Source organism: Arachis hypogaea, chromosome 3, assembly GCF_003086295.3.
Source record: "Arachis hypogaea cultivar Tifrunner chromosome 3, arahy.Tifrunner.gnm2.J5K5, whole genome shotgun sequence".
Lineage (NCBI taxonomy): Eukaryota > Viridiplantae > Streptophyta > Magnoliopsida > Fabales > Fabaceae > Arachis > Arachis hypogaea.
Genome location: NC_092038.1, coordinates 20,846,477 through 20,868,916, shown reverse-complemented (window position 1 = coordinate 20,868,916; position 22,440 = coordinate 20,846,477). Strand labels below are relative to the sequence as shown.

Below are 22,440 nucleotides of genomic sequence, written 5' to 3'. Positions count from 1 at the left end.
GCAAAGCTGAGTCACAATCTGAAAAGGTTCACCCAGTCATGTGTCTGTGGCATTTATGTATCCGGTGATAATACTGGAAAACAAAGTGCTTTGGGCCACGGCCAAGACTCATAAAAGTAGCTGTGTGCAAGAATCAACATACTTAACTAGGAGAATCAATAACACTATCCAAAATTCTAAGTTCCTAGAGAAGCCAATCATTCTGAACTTCAAAGGAAAAAGTGAGATGCCAAAACTGTTCAGAAGCAAAAAGCTACAAGTCCCGCTCATCTAATTAGAATTAATATTCATTGATATTTTGAGATTTATAGTATATTCTCTTCTTTTTATCCTAATTGATTTTCAGTTGCTTGGGGACAAGCAACAATTTAAGTTTAGTGTTGTGATGAGCGGATAATTTATATGCTTTTTGGCATTATTTTTAGGTAGTTTTTAGTATGATCTAGTTACTTTTAGGGATGTTTTCATTAGTTTTTATGCTAAATTTACATTTCTGGACTTTACTATGAGTTTGTGTGTTTTTCTATGATTTCAGGTATTTTCTGGCTGAAATTGAGGGACCTGAGCAAAACTCTGATAGAAGGCTGACAAAGGACTGCTGATGCTGTTGGAATCTGACCTCCTTGCACCCAAAATGGATTTTCTGGAGCTACAAAACTCCAAATAGTGCGTTCTTAACGGCGTTAAAAAGTAGACATCCAGCGCTTTCTAACAATATATAATAGTCCATACTTTATTCTTAATTAGATGACGTAAAATGGCGCTCAACGCCAGTTCCATGCTGCATTCTGGAGTCAAACGCCAGAAACACGTCACGAACCAGAGTTGAACGCCCAAAACACGTTACAACTTGGCGTTCAACTCCAAGAGAAGCCTCAGCTCGTGGATAGATCAAGCTCAGCCCAAGCACACACCAAGTGGGCCCTGGAAGTGGATTTATGCATCAATTACTTATTTCTGTAAACCCTAGTAGCTAGTTTAGTATAAATAGAATATTTTACTATTGTATTAGACATCTTTGGTCTTAGTTTTATTTTATTATCCATCCTAGGAGACTATTGATCACGTTTTGGGGGCTGGCCATTCGGCCATGCCTGAACCTTCATCACTTATGTATTTTCAACGGTGGAGTTTCTACACACCATAGATTAAGGGTGTGGAGCTCTGCTGTACCTCAAGTTTCAATGTAATTACTACTATTTTCTATTCAATTCGACTTATTCCTATTCTAAGATATTCGTTGCACTTCAACATGATGAATGTGATGATCCGTGACACTCATTATCATTCTCACATATGAACGCGTGACTGACAACCACTTCCGTTCTACCTTAGACCGGGCGCATATCTCTTGGATTCTTTAATCAGAATCTTCGTGATATAAGCTAGAATTGATGGCGGCATTCATGGGAATCCGGAAAGTCTAACCTTGTCTGTGGTATTCCGAGTAGGATTCCGGGATTGAATGACTGTGACGAGCTTCAAACTCGCGATTGTTGGGCATTAGTGACAGACGCAAAAGGATTAAGGGATTCTATTCCAACATGATCGAGAACCGACAGATGATTAGCCGTGCTGTGACAGAGCATTTGGATCATTTTCACTGAGAGGATGAGATGTAGCCATTGACAACGGTGATGCCCTACATACAACTTGCCATAGAAAGGAGTGACAAAGATTGGATGAAAGAAGTAGGAAAGCAGAGATTCAGGAGGAACACAGCATCTCCATACACCTATCTGAAATTCCCACTAATGAATTTACATAAGTATTTCTATCCTTTATTATTTAATTAAGTATCTCTTTATATTTTCCGAAAACCACTATCAATTTGAATCCGCCTGACTGAGATTTACAAGGTGACCATAGCTTGCTTCATACCAACAATCTCTGTGGGATCGACCCTTACTCACGTAAGGTATTACTTGGACGACCCAGTACACTTGCTGGTTAGTTGTGCGGAGTTGTGACAAAGTGTGATTTATGTTTGAGAGCACCAAGTCTTTGGAGCCATTGTTGATGATCACAATTTTGTCCACCAACAGCCATATATCCTAAATTAACCACCTTGTGTAATGTCACCTACATCCAAATTCCACCATAACTGTGCTAGAATTTTCACTATTTTTTTCAAAGATTACATACACTAATTCTCAAGAAAATTCTGTCCAATCCTATTAGGGACAAACCAAACTTCTACCCAAGCTTGATTTGGCTAGGTTCACTTCCTAAACTTCCAACCACTAAGTGCTCACCCAACTTAGCAATGAAATCCTCTTAGAATTATGAATACAAAATAGAAATACATACAAAAAAGTTTGACATAACTTCTGGCTTTTTTTCAAGATTATTCTCTTTACCTTTTTTTCTCAATAATTTTTACTGATTCCTCACGTAATTGCCTTTTTCCATTGATAAGAAAACAAATAAAGATGAAACTGAGGAATAGAAAATTTAATGTAAAACCATGAAGGAGAAGAAGGTTAAGCTCAAAAGCTATGAAGACCTAAATAGTGTATTCACTCTCCTTGCTTCAATTCCTGGTCGTTTATCCTTTTAAATAAGAGTAAAGCTTCCAAAATTTGAGCTTGATAGAACACATTTGACTTTGTTCTTTTTTTCTAAAATTCATAGCAGAAAAATAGAAAAGAGATGGGACAGCAATAGTGATTAGAGTTGGCTTGAATTCTTACCTAGTTATTTCTCTTTCTTCCTTTTTCTTTGACTTCAAAAATCTGTACCATTGACTCATTACAGCAGAGAAAAGCAATTTCTATTTTCTTCTTCTTACCTGAATAGTACATGCAGAAAGATGACAGCTTCAACAAGCTAGAGAGATTGTACAAAGATGGCAATTTTCTTCTTTGATTTGTCTCTGAATCAAATCAAATTTGATTTTACTTTTTGACACCAACTCTTGATTTTTTTTCCTTTTTTTTCTCTTTGATGAATGAGTTTAGTGATCTCTTTTTTTCAGTTTGATGAAATCCTAATATGATCTTATCATTTAACTTTATGAAAAACTTTTTTCATCCTTATTTTGAGGTTAGTCATGTAGGTTATAATCAGAAAAGAGAAGAGAGTGTTTGGTTGAAATGTTAGACACATTAGATATGGACTAAAGAACAAAGTAAGTGTTAGATATTGCAATTGGACCTATTTTAAACATTTTATTTTTCTATACAATAAACATCAACATCACATATATTTTTGGGCTATTAACTCGGGATAAGTATGATTTTGGTCCCTAACATAGAGGTCGAAAATTTATTTCGTCCCCGGCCTTTTTTTCGCTATAAAATGATCCCTTAAGGTTTCAGTTTGTTTTAAAATCGTCCTTAAGACAAAAATACCCCTCCCTCCCTCCCCCCTCTTCTTCCCCAAAATTATACAGAAGTACCAGCAGAAGCACCTCCCTCCCCTCTTCTTCCCCTTCTTCCCCAAAATTATGCAGAAGCACGCACAAGTAGAAACAGAACCAAAAGCAACAACAACAATTAATCAAATAGAAACAGCAGCAGGACAATAACAACAACAACAATAAATCACGAATGAATCAACAATGAAATCCAGTAGAAATAGAAGAAGCAGGAGAAGAAACAGAAACAGAATAACAACAACAATAACAATGAAATAATATAATCAATCATAATCAGAATCAACCAGAAACAACAATAATAAAAAATCAACAAATATAATAGAAGCAGAATGAAAGAAGAAGAAGAAGAATGATGGAAGCAGAAGCAAAATCTGGCGAGCCACCCGAACGACGACGAGCAACAGTCATCGAGCAAAGAAGAGCAGCGATGGCGGCGGCAACGACGAAGACCCTTCGCCCCCTTCTTCCCGAATCCCCTCCCCCCTTCTCCCTTCGCATAACCCCTTCCCCCTTTTCCCTTTACTTTACGCATAACCCCCCATCTTCCCTTTCCTCCCCCTCCCCCCGTTTCTCTTCGCATAACCCCCCTTCTATCTCTCTCCCAATCCAACAATATTCCAAATTCAAGCCAAATTCAGTAACAACAATATTTCACAAAAAATTCAAAAATTCTACAAAAAAATCCAGTTCACAGAAAAAGAAGAAGAAGAAGCGACGGGTGGTGAGGGCGAGGAGGAAGAGCACTGGCGGAGAAGAAGAAGAAGAAGAAGAAGAAGAAGAAGAAGAAGAAGAAGAAGAAGAAGCGGCTGGTGAGGGTGAGGAGGAGGAGCCGTGGCGGATCACAGGCGACGGTGTGGCGGTATGGCGGTGCGGCTTCCCTTCCCTTCCCACCCCCACACCCCCTTTCTCGGCCCCCCCATCCCCCCTTTCTTTCTTTCTCTCCCCACCCACCCCACTTCTCTGATCCCTTTCTTTCTTTTTTTTTTATTTTATTTTATATTTATTTTATTTTAAATTTTTTTTAATAAGGGGTAATTTAGCAATAAAAAAATAAAATTGGTAAAAATGACGATTTTAAAACAAACTGAAACCTTGGGGACCATTTTATAGCGAAAAAAGACCGAGAACGAAATAAATTTTCGGCCTCTACGTTAGGGACCAAAATCATACTTATCCCATTAAACTATAATATTGATAATCATCAAATTATTATTTTTATTTTCTTAATCTCAACAATATAAATATATATTAATCATGTATAAAATAATACATATTCAATATATAAATATATAAAAACCGATTTTTGGCATACCCAATATTTTTTATTAAAAAAACACTTCAATAATTTAAAATGGTACAACTTTTCCTTCTAATCTTTTAATATCTTAAAAGATGTTTTTGTTCAATAAAAAAGTACTATTCTTAAAGTCTTAACAAGTTTGTATAGGTAGGAAAATCCAAATTTAACCGAAGCAAAAAATAATACAAGCTCGTAATGAATGCCATTAGTGGGAAATTGAGCATTCGAGTAATTTTTGGAACTCCTTTTTTAGCCTTATTACTCCATCCTTTCCTATTTTATTCAGATTGAAGAAATAAAGGCATTACCTCTTTGTAAGAGGCTAAGGACGTCCATTTGATGCCAGTTATGGGCAATTCCAAAAATTTTAATACGAAAGGACTTATTTTTGGATGAATTTCTTAATTATATAAAATAATTTAGATATAATATATATTTTTTTATAAAAAAATAAAATACACAATATAATTATCAAAATATAATTATATAAGTGGTGAATAATATTCTATATAATAATATAATATTAAATATATTAATCTTTTTGTTCTTATTGAGTTTGGCCGGTGTATAGCTCGTCCGTCGATGAATGTCTTCAAGCTTCTCGTCAGGATGAGTTATACGTCGATAATGAGAGAACAAGGGGGTGGGTACCTACAAAAGACACTCCGACACTCAAGTTAGTAAGTGTTTAAGAGGTATAAGAATGATTCTATGAATATAGAATGTAAGACATGAAATAGAAGTCATAATGTGTTATATATTATAATAATTCTATGAATAAAGAATGTATATAGAATATATCTAGAATGTATATCGAATGTATATCGAATGTTCGGTGTATATAGATATTGCTGCCTTTAATAAACATAGAGCTGATGAATAGAGTTGATGGTATGACCATTGATCATTAAGTCAGAATAATGGTCATTAAGTCAGTAATGAAGGTGTCGGTTACAGAATGAATAATAATTAAGGCTGAATTATAACTTATAATGCACAGTAAAAACCGAATTATAAGATGACATATCACTTTTAATATTATTAAAAAAGCAAATGAATTTTTTTAAAATACATATAAAAATGAATATATAAAAACTAATTTAAAAAATACAAAGACATAAATATATCATATCAAATTGATGAATTAAAAAGTATCAATGAACGAAATAATAACTAAAATATATACTCATTATATATTAAAAAATAATACATATAGAAACATTAAATCATAATTTTTTGTTTTTTTAATAGCATGTATCTTATATATAAATATAATTCTTTAAAATTTTGAAAAAGACGAGATCACTATTTATTCCTCACACAAATCAAATTCAGCTGTCATTTTTAAAAGATGTATGATTATATCCGTTGATTAGAAGGTATAATATAATGTATTGATAATGTTAAGAAGATAAAAAAATTAATTTAAATAGTCAAAATTTATTTTATTTAGTGTTTATGTATTCGCTTTTTATTTTTAATATAGAGGAAGGGGTGGGGTGTAACAGCATTATGGAAAATAAGGGTGCTTTTCCTGCATGTGGTGTCAGGAGGCTGAAATCGGACCGAACGATTTAGAGCAAGGAACTCGGACGGTCCGATTAGAGGAGATCTACAAAAAAATAATTTTTTTGTAAAACTCGGACGGTCCGTTTTGAATTAAAAAAAACTAAAAACTAAAAACGGAGGGTCCGTTTTGTTTTAAAGGAAAATTTGAAAAAAACAAAAATTATTAACGGAGGGTCCGTTTTCAGTTTTTTTTAAAAAAAAAACAAAAACTCTTAACGGAGGGTCCGATTTCATGTTAAATAAATAAAAAAAAAAAAACAAAAACTAATCGGACGGTCCGATTTGTAATCAACGAATTTTTTAACAAAGAGCTCGGACGGTCCGATTTCTCTCTGTTCTATATCTGTGTCTAACACCTGTATATACCATAACCAAGCACAACTCACACACTCCTCCGATATTAAAAAAAATTAGCCTTATGTATTGTATGGTGTATTAATAAAGTCAAAAGAGAACCCATAGTAATCTTTTATGACGATATAAGGTCATCATTCGGCTTTATTTGCTTTAATATCATCATTTTGTTTAAGTTTGTAGTCGAAGACTTTAGTAATCATTATTATCGATTATTGATCAAAGGGTCACAGCATTAATGTCATTCATCATCCTATTGTTTATATATGACTTTTTACTTCTTAACAAAAAGAATTTTACTAATGCAAACTTTTTTTTTTTTGGTCAAACATAGGATATTTCATTTATTAAAAAAATAAATCATAAATGGTCCATATTAGGCCACAAACAAGGATAAAGATGAGATTATATCCAGAAAAAACATAAAAAAAAAGATGAGATTACAAATTTTGCATACTCTATTACTAGCATACCATGTACGTGATATTTCATACTTTAAATACTATTCTCTTTTATATTATACACATATAACACTTACTAACTAGAATAAATGATACGAATTTTACGGAATAATTTGAAAACTGTATATATATCAATTGATCTAGTTATAAGAATAATATCTAAAAAAATGAAAGAAGGTTTTGTAATTAGGTGTTTGCTACGGTACGATGATAAATTAATACGTACCGATACGTTTAAAATATGGACAAATAACATCATGACAAGTGGAATTTATTTTTCACGTTAGCATTTAATTTTGTCTTTTTTAAATATATAATATATCACCACTTTTACTAAAACACCCTTTTAATTAAATAAAAATAAAAAATAAATTTTATTTAATTTGAATGAAAAGACTTAAACATCTTTCCTTTATTTGATTAGATAAAAATACCCTTTGAATACCCATATCTTAACAGCTTCTCCCCTAAACCCTAGCTTCTCCACCACCGCCGCAAGGACTGCAGCCGTCCGTCGCTCTCAGGCACTACCATCGTCGTCTGGTCGTCCGTGCTTCTTCCTCCTTCAAGAATCGCAGCTTCTTCTTCCTCGACATCGGCGCGTCAGTTCCTGGTATTCATCTGCTCCATCGCGCTCCTGCCGCCGTCTGTCGGGCGCTCAGTCACCATCGTCTTCTTCTGGTCGTCGCAGATTCTTCCAACCCACCACCATCTTCTGAGTTGTGTTCGTCGCCTGGCCTCTGTCTCCATCACGATTCTGCCCCTCTTCTCAGACTGCTCAGTAGAAAAACCCATCTCCATTCCAGTTTCCTTCCTTCGAGTTCAGAGAGCAGAAGCTCAACCAAGAACAAAACCTTAGACTTCGACGGTCAGTATGTACCCGAAGCCATGCATCATATCCCTCCAACTCCTTCCATGGCTGCTGCAAGAGAAGAATCTGAGAATGTTATGTTTGGTGCTTTGGATTATCTCTTTGCTAATACTAGGGGTGGGCATGGTTTGGATTTTTGTAAATCCAAACTGGATCCATTTCAGAACCAGTTTTATGGTTCATAAAACCAAACTAGAATTGGATTGAAGAGAGAAACCGGTTTTAAACCGGTTTGAAAAAATAAAAACCGGTTTTAAACCGGTTTTATAATTTAAATCCGGTTTTACTTATAAATCGGTTTTAAATCCAGTTTTACATATAAAACCGGTTTTAAATTTGGTTTTTTTTAAATCCATATCTAAAATCTGGTTTTTTTTAATTCAAATCTAAAATTTGGTTTTTTTTTTATAAAATCCAGCTTTAAAACCAGATTTTTTAAAACCAGTTTTTTCAACCAAAAATCCAATTTTAAAACTAGTTTTTAAAAATCCAATTTTCAAACTAGATATTTTAACAAAAAATCCACTTTTGAAACCAGTTTTTAGAAATTTAATTTTCAAACCATAATTTTTTTAAAAGTAAAATTAATACTAAAGTCATTTTAAAGTGTGTAGGTTCATTACAAGTTTACAACTAGAATTTGGTTCTATATAAATCTAATGACAATAACTAATCTATATAACATTTAATCATTTTCAAGACATCAAAAGAATACCACAAAAAATCTATATATATGTGTGTAATTTAATTCATTATTAATATATATTTTATATTCTAATATTATATTCTATCTTGATGACTAATTTTAGTATATACTTAAAATAGTTATTTAGCCTAATACAAAGATTAAGCCTAAGGATATTGGTGTTCTTGTTGTGAATTGCAGTTTGTTTAACCCAACTCCTTCACTTTCTGCAATGATTGTGAACAAGTACAAGCTTAGGGGTAACATTAGAAGCTTCAATTTGGGTGGTATGGGTTGTAGTGCAGGAGTTATAGCCATTGATCTTGCTAAGGACATGCTTCAAGTTCATAGGAACACTTATGCTGTTGTTATTAGCACTGAGAACATTACTCAGAATTGGTACTTTGGGAACAAGAAATCTATTCTGATCCCAAATTGTTTGTTCCGTGTTGGTGGTTCTGCTGTTTTGTTGTCCAACAAAGGCTCTGTTAAGAGAAGAGCAAAGTACAAGCTTGTTCATGTTGTGAGGACTCAAAAGGGTGCTGATGATAAAGCTTTCAGGTGTGTGTATCAAGAACAAGATGATGATGGCAAAATTGGTGTTTCTCTCTCAAAGGATCTTATGGCTATTGCTGGTGGGGCTTTGAAGACTAACATCACAACTTTGGGGCCTCTTGTTCTTCCAATAAGTGAACAGCTTCTGTTCTTTGCTACTTTGGTTGTTAAGAAGCTTCTGAATGCAAAAGTGAAGCCTTGCTAACCAGTAACCAAAACGCGCAGCACCTTCTTTTGTTATAGAAAAAAATAGTTTTTTCATCTTAGTTTTTAACAAAAAAAATAGATGAATTGAATTAACTAGATAAGTATATGATTGAATATTTATTATTGGTATGCTTGATAAATTGTCCCAATTATGCGTTTCTTGAAATTGGTATGCCTCTCCTAGATTGTGAATAGTGCGATTCATGTTTCTGATTTTGATAATTTGAATAGTTTATGAAGCATAGATCACTGTTATTGCAAATGATTTGGGACTGCTTTTGAGGTAGTTGAGAGCTGAGTGGCAAGAACAAATTACTAAACCAAGCATAATAGCATCTCAGCTTGCCAGTTTGAACAGAATTCTTGAGTTTCAGTATTTCATAATTATCTATTCTTCATTAATTTTCGATGATGTCCTGGTTCATTTTCAGGATTGCAAAAGCTTTCTTTACTAAACTTGGAAGGGTGCCTTGTAAAAGTTGCATGCTTGGATTCTCTTGCAGGTTTAATTGCTTGATATACTTTTATGCTTATTATGTTGCTGATCTAGAAAATTGGTCGCTTTATTATATTTCCTAGAAAAAATATAACTATACAACTACTAAACCTATAAACCAGCCAACATATTTAAGGATAAGAAGAGAAAAAGATGATACTTTTATCAACAAATAAATAACTTGAGTGGTTCATACACTCTACTGTACAAATGTTATCCTCAATTATCAATCCAACCTAAGATATTATCATATTGCAAGCTCAAAATTGCTTCACCAAAATTAACAATGAACGAAAGAATGATTAGAGAGAACTCAATAAAGGCAACCTCAAGTAGGAAGATCATTCTAACATTACAATGCACCCTTGAATTCTTCCAATTTGCCCTCGAACTACAGGAAGATCAAAGAGTTATAGTAGCAGTCCCACTGCTTCCCTCCTCTCTTCTGCATCTCTTGTTAGAGACTTCACCACTGATGATAAAAACTCGGTTTCTGCCATCTTCTCCTGCACAGTATTATTACAAAAGATAACTAAGTAATTAACAACAACAAATACAGTCAATTTCACAAGAAATGTTGCCTTATTTTTCAGAATTCTACCTTTGTCTCATCTTTGCCCGAAGCCATATTTCCTAACAATTGAATGATGTTAAGCTTCTCTTTTCCATAATCATATTCATAGAAAACTGGATTTTTTGTAGGAAAAAAGAAAAGAAAAGAATAATCAGTTACACAAGTAGTAAACTGTAACTGGGAAAGACATGATAAAGGAATTAACTATATAAGAAACTAATGGGAAATTGAGAGCAAAAAAGGGAAAATCAATCACACACAGAAATTCAAGAAATTCAGAAGGAAATTGAATTGAACCTGTTGAGAAAATGCAAGGGATGACTAAGAAAACTATGAAAACACCTAGAAGTTGAGCTTAGACTTCCACGTGTTTATTAGAATTTTTTTAAGTATGAAAAACTGTTTTAACACTCTTATGCACTAATAGCTCTTAGGTTTCATAGAATTTGATTGACCAATAATTTTAGTTAAAAAAAAGTTTAGTTCATTTTGCCTATTCCATTCTCCTAGCATTTAGTTAGTACCTAACATGTTAAAATTTTAAGTTCAGTCATGGAGAATGATGGCAAAGAGTCGTATAAGGATGGTGATCAATTTGAGGATTTAAGTGTTGAGTATGAGTGCAGTTCCGATGAAAGTGATGATATGGTGGATGTAACTGTATATGAAGCAGAGGCAGATATAATTAATGCTGGTGGTTTGGAAAAGTTGATAACTGATTTGACCATCGAAGACATATTGGGACTGGCGTTTGATACAGAATCTCAAGTTTGTGAATTTTATGCCAAATATGCCAAGTGCTATGGATTTGTGTCCCGAAAAGACTTGAAGACGGTGGATGCTAATGGCAACATTAATACAAGACAGTTGGTTTGCAATAAAGCAGGAGAAAGACATTGGAAGCACATTAAAAGGGACAATCGGCAAAGGAAGCATAGGGCAATTACTCGTGTCAACTGCAAGGCGAGGATTCGGTTCATTCGTCACTATAGAACGGGTAAGTGGAAAGTCAGTGTCTTTGAGAGTGAACACAATCATCCACTGTGTCCACCTAAGTACAGACATCTTATTGCCGCGAATCGTGGGCTTGATGAGGCCGATAAAATACAAGCAGACAGCTTGCGAGCATGTGATGTTAAAACTTGCCACATAATGGGTTACATGGTTTCCCAAAAAGGTGGATATGATAAAGTGGGTTTTACTAGCAAAGACTTACATAACCACATTAGTAAGACTAGGCGTGGCAAAGTGAAAGACGGTGATGCATTTGCTGCGTTGGCCTATCTGTTTTCTAAGGCAGATAGTGACCCGTTATTTCTAGGAAAGTTCACCTTAAAGGATGGTAGGTTGGATAATTTGGTATGGGCTGATGGAGAAAGCGTTGTTGATTACGAATGTTTTGGCAATGTACTGGCTTTTGACACCACTTACAAGAAAAATGTATACAACAAGCCCTTAGTCATATTTTCAGGGACCAACCACCATGGCCAGACGACTATCTTTGGATGCGCTCTGCTCTCAGATGAAAAGTCCGAAACTTTCAAGTGGGCACTGAAGGAATTTTTGGAAATCATGTCAGGAAAACTACCCGGAGGCGTTGTAACAGACGGAGACCGTGCTATGAGAGAGGCTATCTTAAAAGTATTTCCTGGTATACCACACCGCCTTTGTGCATGTCATCTCCATTGTAATGTAGTACAGAATATAAAAAATAAGCATTTTTGGGACGATTTTAGTATATTATTGTATGGACAATTTACCGTACAAATATTTGAATAGAGATGGAACGAGATCATATCCAAATATGGACTTGCCGAGAATGAATGGGTCCAGGTCATTTATAATGACAGAATGAAGTGGGCTACCGCATATTTGAAGGAGCACTTCTTTGGCCGCATAAGAACTACATCACAGTGTAAAGGAATTCATTCATTATTGAAGAACTATGTTGACATTAAAACCAGTCTCCTTGAATTCATGCATAAATTTAGTGAAGTACTAAGGCATTACCGAAACAACCATCTTACTGCTGACTTTGATACCTTTTATAAGTTTCCTGTTTTGACTACGTGCTTGGAAAGTTTTGAGAAACAAGCTGCTGAACTTTATACTAGAAATATTTACAAACTTGTGAAAGATGAGATAGAAGCAGCAGGTGCTTTAAATGTGACTGAATGCCCAAATAGTGGAGACATTGTTGAGTACAGCACGAGTGAGTATTTTAATCATCAATGGGAATTTAAAGTGTCTTACAATAAAGACAAGGACCTGTTTGCGTGTGAGTGCAGGCTATTTGAGACTCATGGACTACCGTGCTCCCACATCTTTGGGGTCTTGAAGCATCGCAATGCAAAATGCGTCCCTACATCTCTTATCCTGAAAAGATGGACAAGAGATGCAAAGAGTGATTTTATATGCTCAACTGGCGAGTAAGACACCGCTGATGATATAGCGCCCACACTTAGACGCGGTGCAATGGCATCTATTTGTTGGAAGCTTTGTGATATTTCTTCCAAAAATTCAGCAGACTATAGGGAAATTTCAGGTGAGTTACTTAAGCTAATTTCGAAGGTGCAAAATAAAGGTGATGCAAAAGCGAGGCTTTCCCCCACTTCAGCGCTAATAGGTGATCCAGCTGTTGTGAAGTCAAAAGGGGCTCCAAGAAAGGTTCCAAAAGGCCAAAAGAGGCGAAGATGTTCGCATTGTAAGTCAGGCAGGCATTTCGTTAGGACATGTCCATTACTCGCCAAGGAGGACTCCCCCGCCGAATACTCAAATGCTGAAGATGAACAAATGGTATTAATATAATGCCTTGGTTAAGGATATACTTTATGCTTACCTATTATTTTAGTGCCTTTCGCAGAACTATTAAATAATGCTATATTTTGAGAAATTTTTAAAATTTTTTTTATCAGGTTGAAGAATGTGATGCCAATAAACAGACTCCCTCTCAGAACACAAAATCAGTAGAAAATACACCCGTGCACAATAAAAATAATTTTAAAGTAAGCACTTGTCCATGTTATACCATCTATCAAATTTATTGTCATTTCAATTCAAATTTGCAACATATTATTCTCGTAGTGCTTATATTATTTCTTATTATTCTGTTACAAAAAATTCAAGGGCTGTGGAAGCAAGAAGTCTGTATCTAAATTGACAGAGGCACCGAAGATTAGAGCAAATGGCAAAAAAAGTCGATAGAAGGTAACATTTTGCATATCTAATAATTTATATTAGATAATTCAAGAAGGAAAATTAAAGTCTTAATTTGAATTTAAATTATATTAATCCAATACCATAAGTGCAACCGAGAGTTTAAGGGTGAGTGAGACAAACACTTTGCATAAATTATGTATCGTAATTATTTAAAAATTGTGATTTATGTTTAGACCGAATAAATCAGTCTAAGTGAAGAGACATTAAAAGATAAGACCAACACATCAGGAATAGAAGCGACCGAAGTTCCAGATGCAGCCACAACCAAGATACCAGGATTGCCACAATATCATATGCATCATTATCCAGTGGTCCTTCCTTATCAATCTTATGGTGGAGTCCTCCCTATTCCTTTTCATCCTGTTCCAAATGGTATGGCGTACTTCAACCAATATCCTTCTACTGCCGGAATTACATCATATCCTCAGTTTTTACATGTCTCATCGTATTCTAGTAGACCCCGTGATAGCAATACATGGGCTGGACTTTTGAATGATATCATCAACAACAAAAAGCCATAGAGTTATAATTTATATATTATATTTTTAATTTATACAATTTGAAGTTCCAATTGAGTTATTTACTTATCAAATTCTCTGCTAGCTTCATGTCAAAGAAAGCTCTATAGCAGTTCTATGCAGTTATTGAGAGAAATAACTGCCAAGAAGTTGAATATTTTGGTTAACAAAGTTAAATTTCTTGCCACTTTCTCATATAACTCAAGCTGTTTCATGAGTTGTAAAGATTCTTTAAATGATTAAGGTTCAAATATTTATTTATCATCACATGACTTGTACTGGTTTAGGCTTATAAACAATGCTTGCCTGTTTCCTTGCATAAGAAGGTGGTTGTGAATTTTTCTATCTGTATGCTGTTTAGTCTATTCATTTGCCGTTATTTTTTATTTCAGTTGAAAAATCTTTTGTTTTGTTACCAAAATGCTAAGAGTTTATTGCCTTTTGTTACCAAAATGCTAAGTGGTTATTGCCTTTTTCATTGTTACCAAAATCTTTTGCATTTTGATCATTCCCTCTTGATGCAGGAGTTCTAGTGCAACTCTGATTTTCCCTTTTTTCTGGGGTTTGAAGTGGAAGTGGGAGTTCGGGTGATTTGGATTACACCCGAGAGAAGGGGCTGGTTATGCAACTTTTGGTTAAATAATTAAAGGTTCATTTATGCTCAGTTTTGAAGATGCTGTCTGATCAGAGAAAAAAGGTAAACTTACTCGGCTCATATGTCTATTTAGATTCACATGTATGTATCTTAATATGTTTTGGATTGGTTTTGACTTTAAAAAAGTCAAATAATGCGATTAATGTGACTGTGATGCTATTGATATGTTTCTTTTCATGGAGTTTTGCTTTGATGCATTACTTTAGTGTTTGTGAAATTCAGGGCATGGATTGGATCTATGTGTAGTTCGAACTAGCCCTACTTGAGCATTTCCTTTGGATGGTAAATGACTGGTTTTGTTTATCAGTTTATAAGAGTTTATCAATTAAAAATATTATCAGTTGGCATCACTTTTGGCGGTCCGGCAATACTCCGCTATAAGGATCGATTTAAAGAAGCTGTCTTCTTGGCTTTTGAGTCACCATCCTGGAAGGTTTTATTCTCTCTCAAGCTTGTTGATAATGGTCTACTAGTACATGTCTGACCTTGGTTATTCTTATTCTCAATGACAGGTTAATGGGGCTACTGATCATCTTCTACGATCCCTTCTTGGAAGTTAGGTTCATTATTATCCAATAGATCAATACAGGTATGTAGATAGCTGGTTGTGTGAGTTTTATTGTGTTTTATTAGGGTGTGTTTGCGAATTCTAGGGGAAAGAAAGTGCATGTTTGGTTGGCATTTCTGTTTCTATTTTCAGTTTTTATTTTCAATCTTCTTTATTTTTGAGATTTGTGAAGGAAAAAGTGAAATTAGAAAACAGGATTTTAGGGCCTGTTTGGTTGCAATTTCAATTCTATTTTCATTTTTTGATACATTTTGACTACGGTGATGATCAAGCATTTTCCTTAAATTGTCTTTCTGGGTGGTTATTAGTTTCATGTCTCTTATATGCTTTATTTGATTCCAGGATCTGAAGTCATTCTCTTCATTTAACATGGCTATTCTCTCAAGGTATTTCCATTTTCATTATTTCCCATTGTAGTTAGAAATTATTGTGCTATGGGTAATTTGAGAGACTAATACGTTGCTGGTTTCTCCTTGAAGTTCTCATCATGAATCCTTGAAAGCTCAGCAAGCAATTAATGCGGTAGACTTATCTACTTGTATTGTAGTTTTATTGTCTTGATATAATTTAACAGTTCCTGATTTTCAACAGCTTTTTGAAAGTGCTTCTAGAGGAGGTCATATCATAAGTGATTCTGAAAGTGCTTCTAGAGGAGGTCATGGAGATTCCAGCTTCCAAAGCTTGGCTAACAAATCTATAACCCGCTTCTACTTTGAATTCTCGGCTTTATGGCCACGCACTCCAAGTTGGATCTCATTTTTTGGGAGTGATACATTCTACTCAACTTTTGAGAGGGAAAGGACCTGCCCATTGTGCAAGGCTTTGGTAAAACCAGCAGACTTGAGGTCATTTGGTGATGGTTCTACTAGTTTATTCTTCCAGTTATTCTAAGATATTATAAATACAAGCTAGGATGTTTTTCTGCTATGAAGCTTTTTACATTTTTGAAAGAAGCAACCTTGGTATATATATACACCAACATCACATGTAAAATTTCGCCGGAGGCATTCGTGGTTACACTTTAAGAACGACGAATGCGGAGGAGTCACATTGAACTGGTCGCATCATGTTCATATAATGTACTAGTAAGAGGTTAAGTGTATCTTCTAATGACCCTGTAAGCTAGAGGAAGTTCATTGTAAGTCTATGACTCTTCATTAAGAAATGAAGGTCTATTTCTGCAGTTTCTGCCATATATAGTGTAAAAGTGACAAATATTTCCGAATGTGGTTTATGAAACACACCCACAAAGAGTGTTGCTTCACTTCACACAATCTTTGTGTAGTTTTATGTTTTTGTTTTATTGCATTTGATCTGATAGTTTCTTTTTCTATATATTATGATAACTTAGTAGGCGGTAGTTTTAATTAAGAACTATGTGAAGATGCTTTTAATTATAGGTTATTCTGAATTTATTAGATGAACATTTTGTTTCTCTTTATTTGTAAGAAGGGAGACTAAGGATAATCAACATCATTTCACTTGTGATATTGCTTCTTTAATTTGTTATAGATTAGTTATAAATAACTAAAGTTATGATCAAACAATATACAGTGGTTTCATAATCCTGGTTGTCACTTGAAATAGGTATGTAGCTCAAAAAATGGTCTAACTATGAAATATGTTCTCCATCTCACTAGACCAAAATAAATACTGATGACAGTAAAGATTAATTTTCAGAGAATGTCAAAAAGGAAAATTCAGTCACTATTACTTAAATACTTCATACTCAAGCATGCAAACTTGGTACGCTAGTACTTGCTCTATAATCCCAGACTAACCCAAAATATCCAGACTTATTTCCATGTGTATTATGCATCTTAAATGTAGCAGTGGCTAACCATACTCCGAATGCATAAGTTATTTGCATCATGATGCAACCTTGATTGAACATAGGACAAAAATATAACTTCTATGTAATAGATAACACAACATTGATCCCAACCATAACAAATGTGGAAGTATAAGGGACTCAGTGAAAGGAAACGATGGATTCCAATATTTGTGCCTCAAGATTAGCTTCATCGATCCACTTTGAGCTTTGTCGACGCAACAACTCTTTCTTTTCTGCCATCTTCTCACCATGCTTTTTGACCTTCATCCTCCAATTTTCAAGTTTCTCAGCTCTTTTTTTTAACTGGATTCATAAGAATGACACATCAGTAAGCGCATCAAAAGACTGTAAGAGGTTTAACTTAAACACATGAAATCAAGGCTGTGTGCAACAATAGGTCGAAGTATCTCTTTAGCGTACCTGAAAGATTCGAAAACTAGACTTCCAAAATATAAAAACTATACCTCCAAACTCCATGTCAGCTGATTATTGACTTATTTTTATTGTTTCTACATGTTGCATAATCAAATATGAAACTAGTTCCTATTTTATTATTGGATTTTTTGACAGATTAGCAATGTAAAGTATAAACCAGAATGAACCAACTGACAGCTAAATACAAAACAAAGACCATAAAGGCAATAATATTAGAAATGTTGATTACGTAGCTAAGTAATGAACAATGACAATGAACAAGGGTCAATCAATAGTGTGGTATACAAATGCAAAAGATAAAATCTAACCCTTTACATTTGGCCCAAGCAAAAGAATATCACAGAAAGGAAAATCAAAGCCAAATTGAGGCCTAGTCAATTTTCAAAAAAAGAAAACAACAAGCCATTATGGCTCCAAAGAAAGAAAACAACACTTATTTCAAAAGTAGTTCAGTCATTAGATCAAGCACCTCGTCTGCACGAACACAACATTGAGCACATATATCTACCTAATTATCCATTGAGACTAATTAACAAACATTTGACGTGCATATTAGCTCAAACCAACAAATAAGCAAACCATCGAACACTTGGTGTGCACAGGGAAATTCATAGAAGGGAGGGAAGAAGAAAAAGAAAAAACACACGAGTGTTTCTTTGAATTCTTGTTGTGCGATCTTGCGCTCCTGAGCCCTGATTTGCGCAGCTTCGGCCTTGAGCTTCTTGCGCTCCTCATTGGCAACTCTAAGGGCTTCTCTGCGAGCTTCGTCCTTGCGCTGCTTCTCGATCTGAAGCAACTCCATAGCAAAGTCATTAATAATCACCAAAGCCACAAGGCCCTTCAATTCAGCACCAGATGCACCACCACTCCTCATCAAAGCTTCTTTTGCAGAAATAAGCTCATATAGAACAACTCCGAAAGCATATACATCTATTTTGGGAGAAACACTTCCATATACATATCTGCAAATAAGAGAATCTTATTATTAAATCTAAAAAGCTCACTTTCCTTTCTAGAATGTGAATGTGTGAAGTTAATACTGAAAAACTTCTACTTTTATTGCTTCTAATTGGAAACAAGGAGATGAAGATCAAGGAATACTCTTTCAACATTCATAAACTCATAACTATGTACTAAATTAATGGGGAAAAAAAAGAACTACCAACACTTTGCAAGTTTAGTTAATGTATAATAGTTAGCATACTTTAATCCTTAGTTTGCCAAAAGAAATTGAATAGATGGAAAACAGTTCATCATGCTCTAATAGTATTATCATACATAAAACTTGACTATGCATGCAGCATCTATTCAACTAAAAGAACTGCAATTTAGTTTCTCATTAATAAAAAAATATATGCAACTTTTCTTTCAAATACTTGTAATCAAAACTAGTAACACAGAGAAATTATGAACCTCGCCATTGAGCTCTCCATAATAGACTTCACCAAAACCACCTTGACCAATCTTTTTAGCCAAACTAAAGTTATTTGTGGCATTGGCTAGTTCCTCATACGAAAACTCTGCTGATTTTTCTACCTTAACACCCATAATACTAGTATCATCTGAAGCTGAAGTTCTGTTTTTGGCATTATGAGAGGTTTCGCCAGAAAGAGGGACAATGTATAAGAGTTACTAATCCAAGCATGCTATTAGATAAAATATAAGTCGACATCCATATACCTTGGCGAACAAAGTTCTCGCTGGAATCTTTAGCTACCAATTTTTTGTTCCACATCTTCTTTCTTCTGTAACATTTAACATAAACACAAAATACCAATAACAGAAGTGCTGCTACTATTCCAACAGATATTCCACCAATAACGCCACCGGATAGACCTTTCCCTGCAGAAACAATAGAACAGCACAAAGTCCTTACCTTCACTGTCTTGATATCAAACTCAAATGAAAAGAATGATCAATGATAGAAAAACTGTGCTGAGATTGTCAAACCTCCATTGCTGAAAAGGAAAATGAAAACAGGGTCATTAAGTTTAGAAGATCACTGAAAAATGAAATTTAAATAGCTTGGACAGTAAGGTTAAGAGAAAAGTTACCTTAGTTTAAAGGGCACATAGTTTCCATTTTCGTCTGTAAAAAAGCGAAATGAAAGGAGAATGTGAGATATTATTCACTTCAAAATTTTGAAGTTCCTCGGAAACCAATTTGAAAGATCCAACTATAAGAATGATGCTAATAAGTTAAGCATACTCTTGACAGTATTATAGACAGATTAATTAACACTTATTCAACAATGGTTTATCAGAATCATTAATAATGGAGTAATTCACAGTAAAAACAGTAGGATTCACAGATTAATTAACACTTATTCAACAATTATTCAACCCCATAACAAATTCACAAATTAACTAACAACAATTATTTAGTAATTGTTATAAAAAATTACCTGGAATCTAGAAGCCCTAGAACAGAGCAGAGCAGATCCTGAGCAAGAGGGGGACAAGGGCACGACCGAAGGGATGACAGGTGGAACAGAGATAGCGCCGGCGACGATGGAACAGAGCTGCTTGACGGAAAAAGGAGGTGAGCCTGGCGACGATGGAACCGAGCTGCGCGACGGTGCTTTCAAAGCTGAAACAGTAGCTGCACGATGGTGGAACAGAGCTGCACGATAATGACGGTGGCTTCGAAGCTCGTTTCGGCGACGGCGGCAAGAGATGGACGGAGGTGAAGGAGTGAGATCGATGACGGAGAGAGGAAGGAGGAGCTCGAGGGTGATGGAAAGGATGGGTTCGCGTTTAGGCGTTGTGTGGAGCTAAGGATAGGAAGAGGAGAGAAGAAGAGGAGCAGAGAGAGAGAGAGAGAGAGAGAGAGAGAGAGAGAGAGAGAGAGAGAGAGAGAGAGAGAGGATAGGAAGAAGAGAGAATAAGATGAAGAAGACTGAAATCTTCAAGGCGTGAGAAGGTTTCTGAACTAGACAAGAACAATTTTAGTTTTTTATTTTTTTAATATGTTTAATACTGATGAAGAATAATTTTAATTTTTTGTTTTTTTAATATATTTTTGTTTTGTTGTTTTAATTATTTGAATCTATAAAATTAAGATTAATTGAATTCTAAAATTTGATTAATTTAAAAGGATATTTTTGTCTAATCAAACAAAGAAAGGATGTTTAAGTCTTTTTATAAAATTAAATAAATAAATATTTTTTATTTTTATTTAATTAAAATGGTGTTTTAGTAAAAGTGGTGATATATTATATATTTGAAAAAGAAAAAACTAAATGTTGACGTGAAAAATAAATTCCACTTGTCTTGATGTTATTTGTCCATATTTTAAACGTATTGGTACGTATATATTTATCATCGTGCCGTAGCAAACACCTTGTAATTATGGTTAAATTATTTATTCAAAATATACATCTAAGAATTGATTAAGACAATAGTTAACAATTATAAAAAACCAAACGTCATACTATTTATAAGTTGTATTAAAGATTTTCATTAGTCAATTTGAATTAAATATGCATCATTTTATTAGTATTTATTTTAAAACTTAATTTATATTTATTTTATTTTTATTATTTTAGTTCTAATTATAATTTGACCCATTTTATGTTGGTGAATTTATGAGTTAGGATTTTAAAATTAAGAGGTATAAAAATTTCTAAACCATATAGGCATTTTTCTTAATTTTTGATGAATAGAATTTCTTTGAGTTTTTTGAGAAATTTATGTGTGAACAAGAGAGGTAGAGTGATTCCATTAACTATTGAATTAGGAAATTCAATTGAGGTAGATGAGTCCATTTTTTTATTTTCGTCTTATCGTGGGTTCCATTTTGTATCGTTTGGTATCAAATTCAAGTATTAAAATAATTTTTATTAATCTATATTTGTTTTTCTTTACTCTGATAAAAAAATCTCTTCTTTGTTCAATTTGTTCTACTGTTATTTGTGTCATTTGTGTCTTTTGTGTCCATCCTTGAATGAAACACGTGAGAGAGTGATTGTGATGTCCTTTCTATAACATTTTTGTAGGTTCATTACTATGTCAACCCATTGAGAAGATACTCTAATTGATATAAACATGATGCAAAAGGTCATTCAACACTTAACTAATCGCTTGAATGAATTTGAAGAATGGAAACAATAGGTGACACAAACATTGTCCAAAATTACTAAATATGTTACTTTCAGGAATCGATCTCAGCATCAAGAACCATTTGATGATGACTCTGATGGAATTATCACACTTCGAAACAAAAGGCATGATAGCCATATCAATGCCATCAAAATGCAAATACCACCATTCAAAAGGAGAAATGATTCTGAAGTTTATTTGGAGTGGAAATGTAAGGCAAAAAGAATTTTTATTTGTCATAATTATTCTGAGACAAAGAAGGTTCGGCTGACAGCAATTGCATTTTTTATTATGCATTGCTATGGAAGGATGAACTAGTAAAGACAAGACGACGGAATGAAGATCACCTTGTAGAAACTTGGGATTATATGAAGCGCCTTATGAAGAAAAAATTTGTACCTTCGTACTACTACTATAGAGAAGTGCATCAAAAGTTACACAGGTTGACTCAAGGCTCTAATTCATTTGAAGATTACTATAAGAAAATGGAGATGCTTATGATTAAAGCGAATATAAAAGAGGATACCGAGATTACTATGACACAGTTTATATGTGGTTTAAATGTAGCTATTACTGATGTGGTGGAATTACATCATTATATTAAAATAGAGGATTTAGTCAGTATGATAGTGAAGGTGGAGAGGCAACAACCAAAAAGAA

General features: G+C 34.2%; 3 protein-coding genes across 4 annotated transcripts; 2 read left to right on the top strand and 1 right to left on the bottom strand.

Annotated features, from left to right (window-relative positions):
* The first annotated feature begins 8,774 nt into the window (after positions 1-8,774).
* LOC112774257 (3-ketoacyl-CoA synthase 4-like) lies at positions 8,775-9,379 on the top strand. Its single transcript, XM_025818458.3, has one exon. It carries the CDS (start codon positions 8,852-8,854, stop codon positions 9,377-9,379), a length of 528 nt encoding a protein of 175 aa, XP_025674243.3. The 5' UTR covers positions 8,775-8,851.
* A 1,624-nt stretch (positions 9,380-11,003) lies between these two features.
* LOC112774240 (protein FAR1-RELATED SEQUENCE 5-like) lies at positions 11,004-12,884 on the top strand. Its single transcript, XM_025818457.1, has 2 exons — positions 11,004-12,092; positions 12,231-12,884. The coding sequence occupies exons 1-2, from the start codon at positions 11,004-11,006 to the stop codon at positions 12,882-12,884; spliced, it is 1,743 nt and encodes a 580-aa protein (XP_025674242.1).
* Positions 12,885-17,878: 4,994 nt separating this feature from the next.
* Positions 17,879-19,745, bottom strand: LOC112789785 (uncharacterized). 2 transcript variants are annotated; one of them, XR_011878341.1, is made up of 2 exons: positions 19,361-19,745; positions 17,879-18,642 (listed from the first exon to the last, which is right to left on the bottom strand). XR_011878341.1 is itself a non-coding variant. In XM_025831826.3 (2 exons), the coding sequence occupies exons 1-2, from the start codon at positions 19,174-19,176 to the stop codon at positions 18,210-18,212; spliced, it is 516 nt and encodes a 171-aa protein (XP_025687611.2). In that variant the 5' UTR covers positions 19,177-19,305; the 3' UTR covers positions 17,879-18,209. The 2 variants fall into 2 exon arrangements, 1 of the variants encoding a protein (XP_025687611.2); XM_025831826.3 differs by lacking the exon at positions 19,361-19,745 and adding an exon at positions 19,094-19,305.
* Positions 19,746-22,440: the final 2,695 nt, after the last annotated feature.

What these genes read in the sequence shown, in the direction of transcription:
- LOC112774257 (XM_025818458.3), top strand. Translation starts at nt 8,852, where the DNA reads ATGATTGTGAACAAGTACAAGCTTAGGGGTAACATTAGAAGCTTCAAT.
- LOC112774240 (XM_025818457.1), top strand. Translation starts at nt 11,004, where the DNA reads ATGGAGAATGATGGCAAAGAGTCGTATAAGGATGGTGATCAATTTGAG. An exon ending in TGAGAGAGGCTATCTTAAAA is followed by an intron (nt 12,093 to 12,230) that starts GTATTTCCTGGT and finishes ATATTTGAATAG; the next exon opens with AGATGGAACGAGATCATATC.
- LOC112789785 (XM_025831826.3), bottom strand. Translation starts at nt 19,176, where the DNA reads ATGCCACAAATAACTTTAGTTTGGCTAAAAAGATTGGTCAAGGTGGTT. An exon ending in ATGGAGAGCTCAATGGCGAG is followed by an intron (nt 18,643 to 19,093) that starts GTTCATAATTTC and finishes TCTTATTTGCAG; the next exon opens with ATATGTATATGGAAGTGTTT.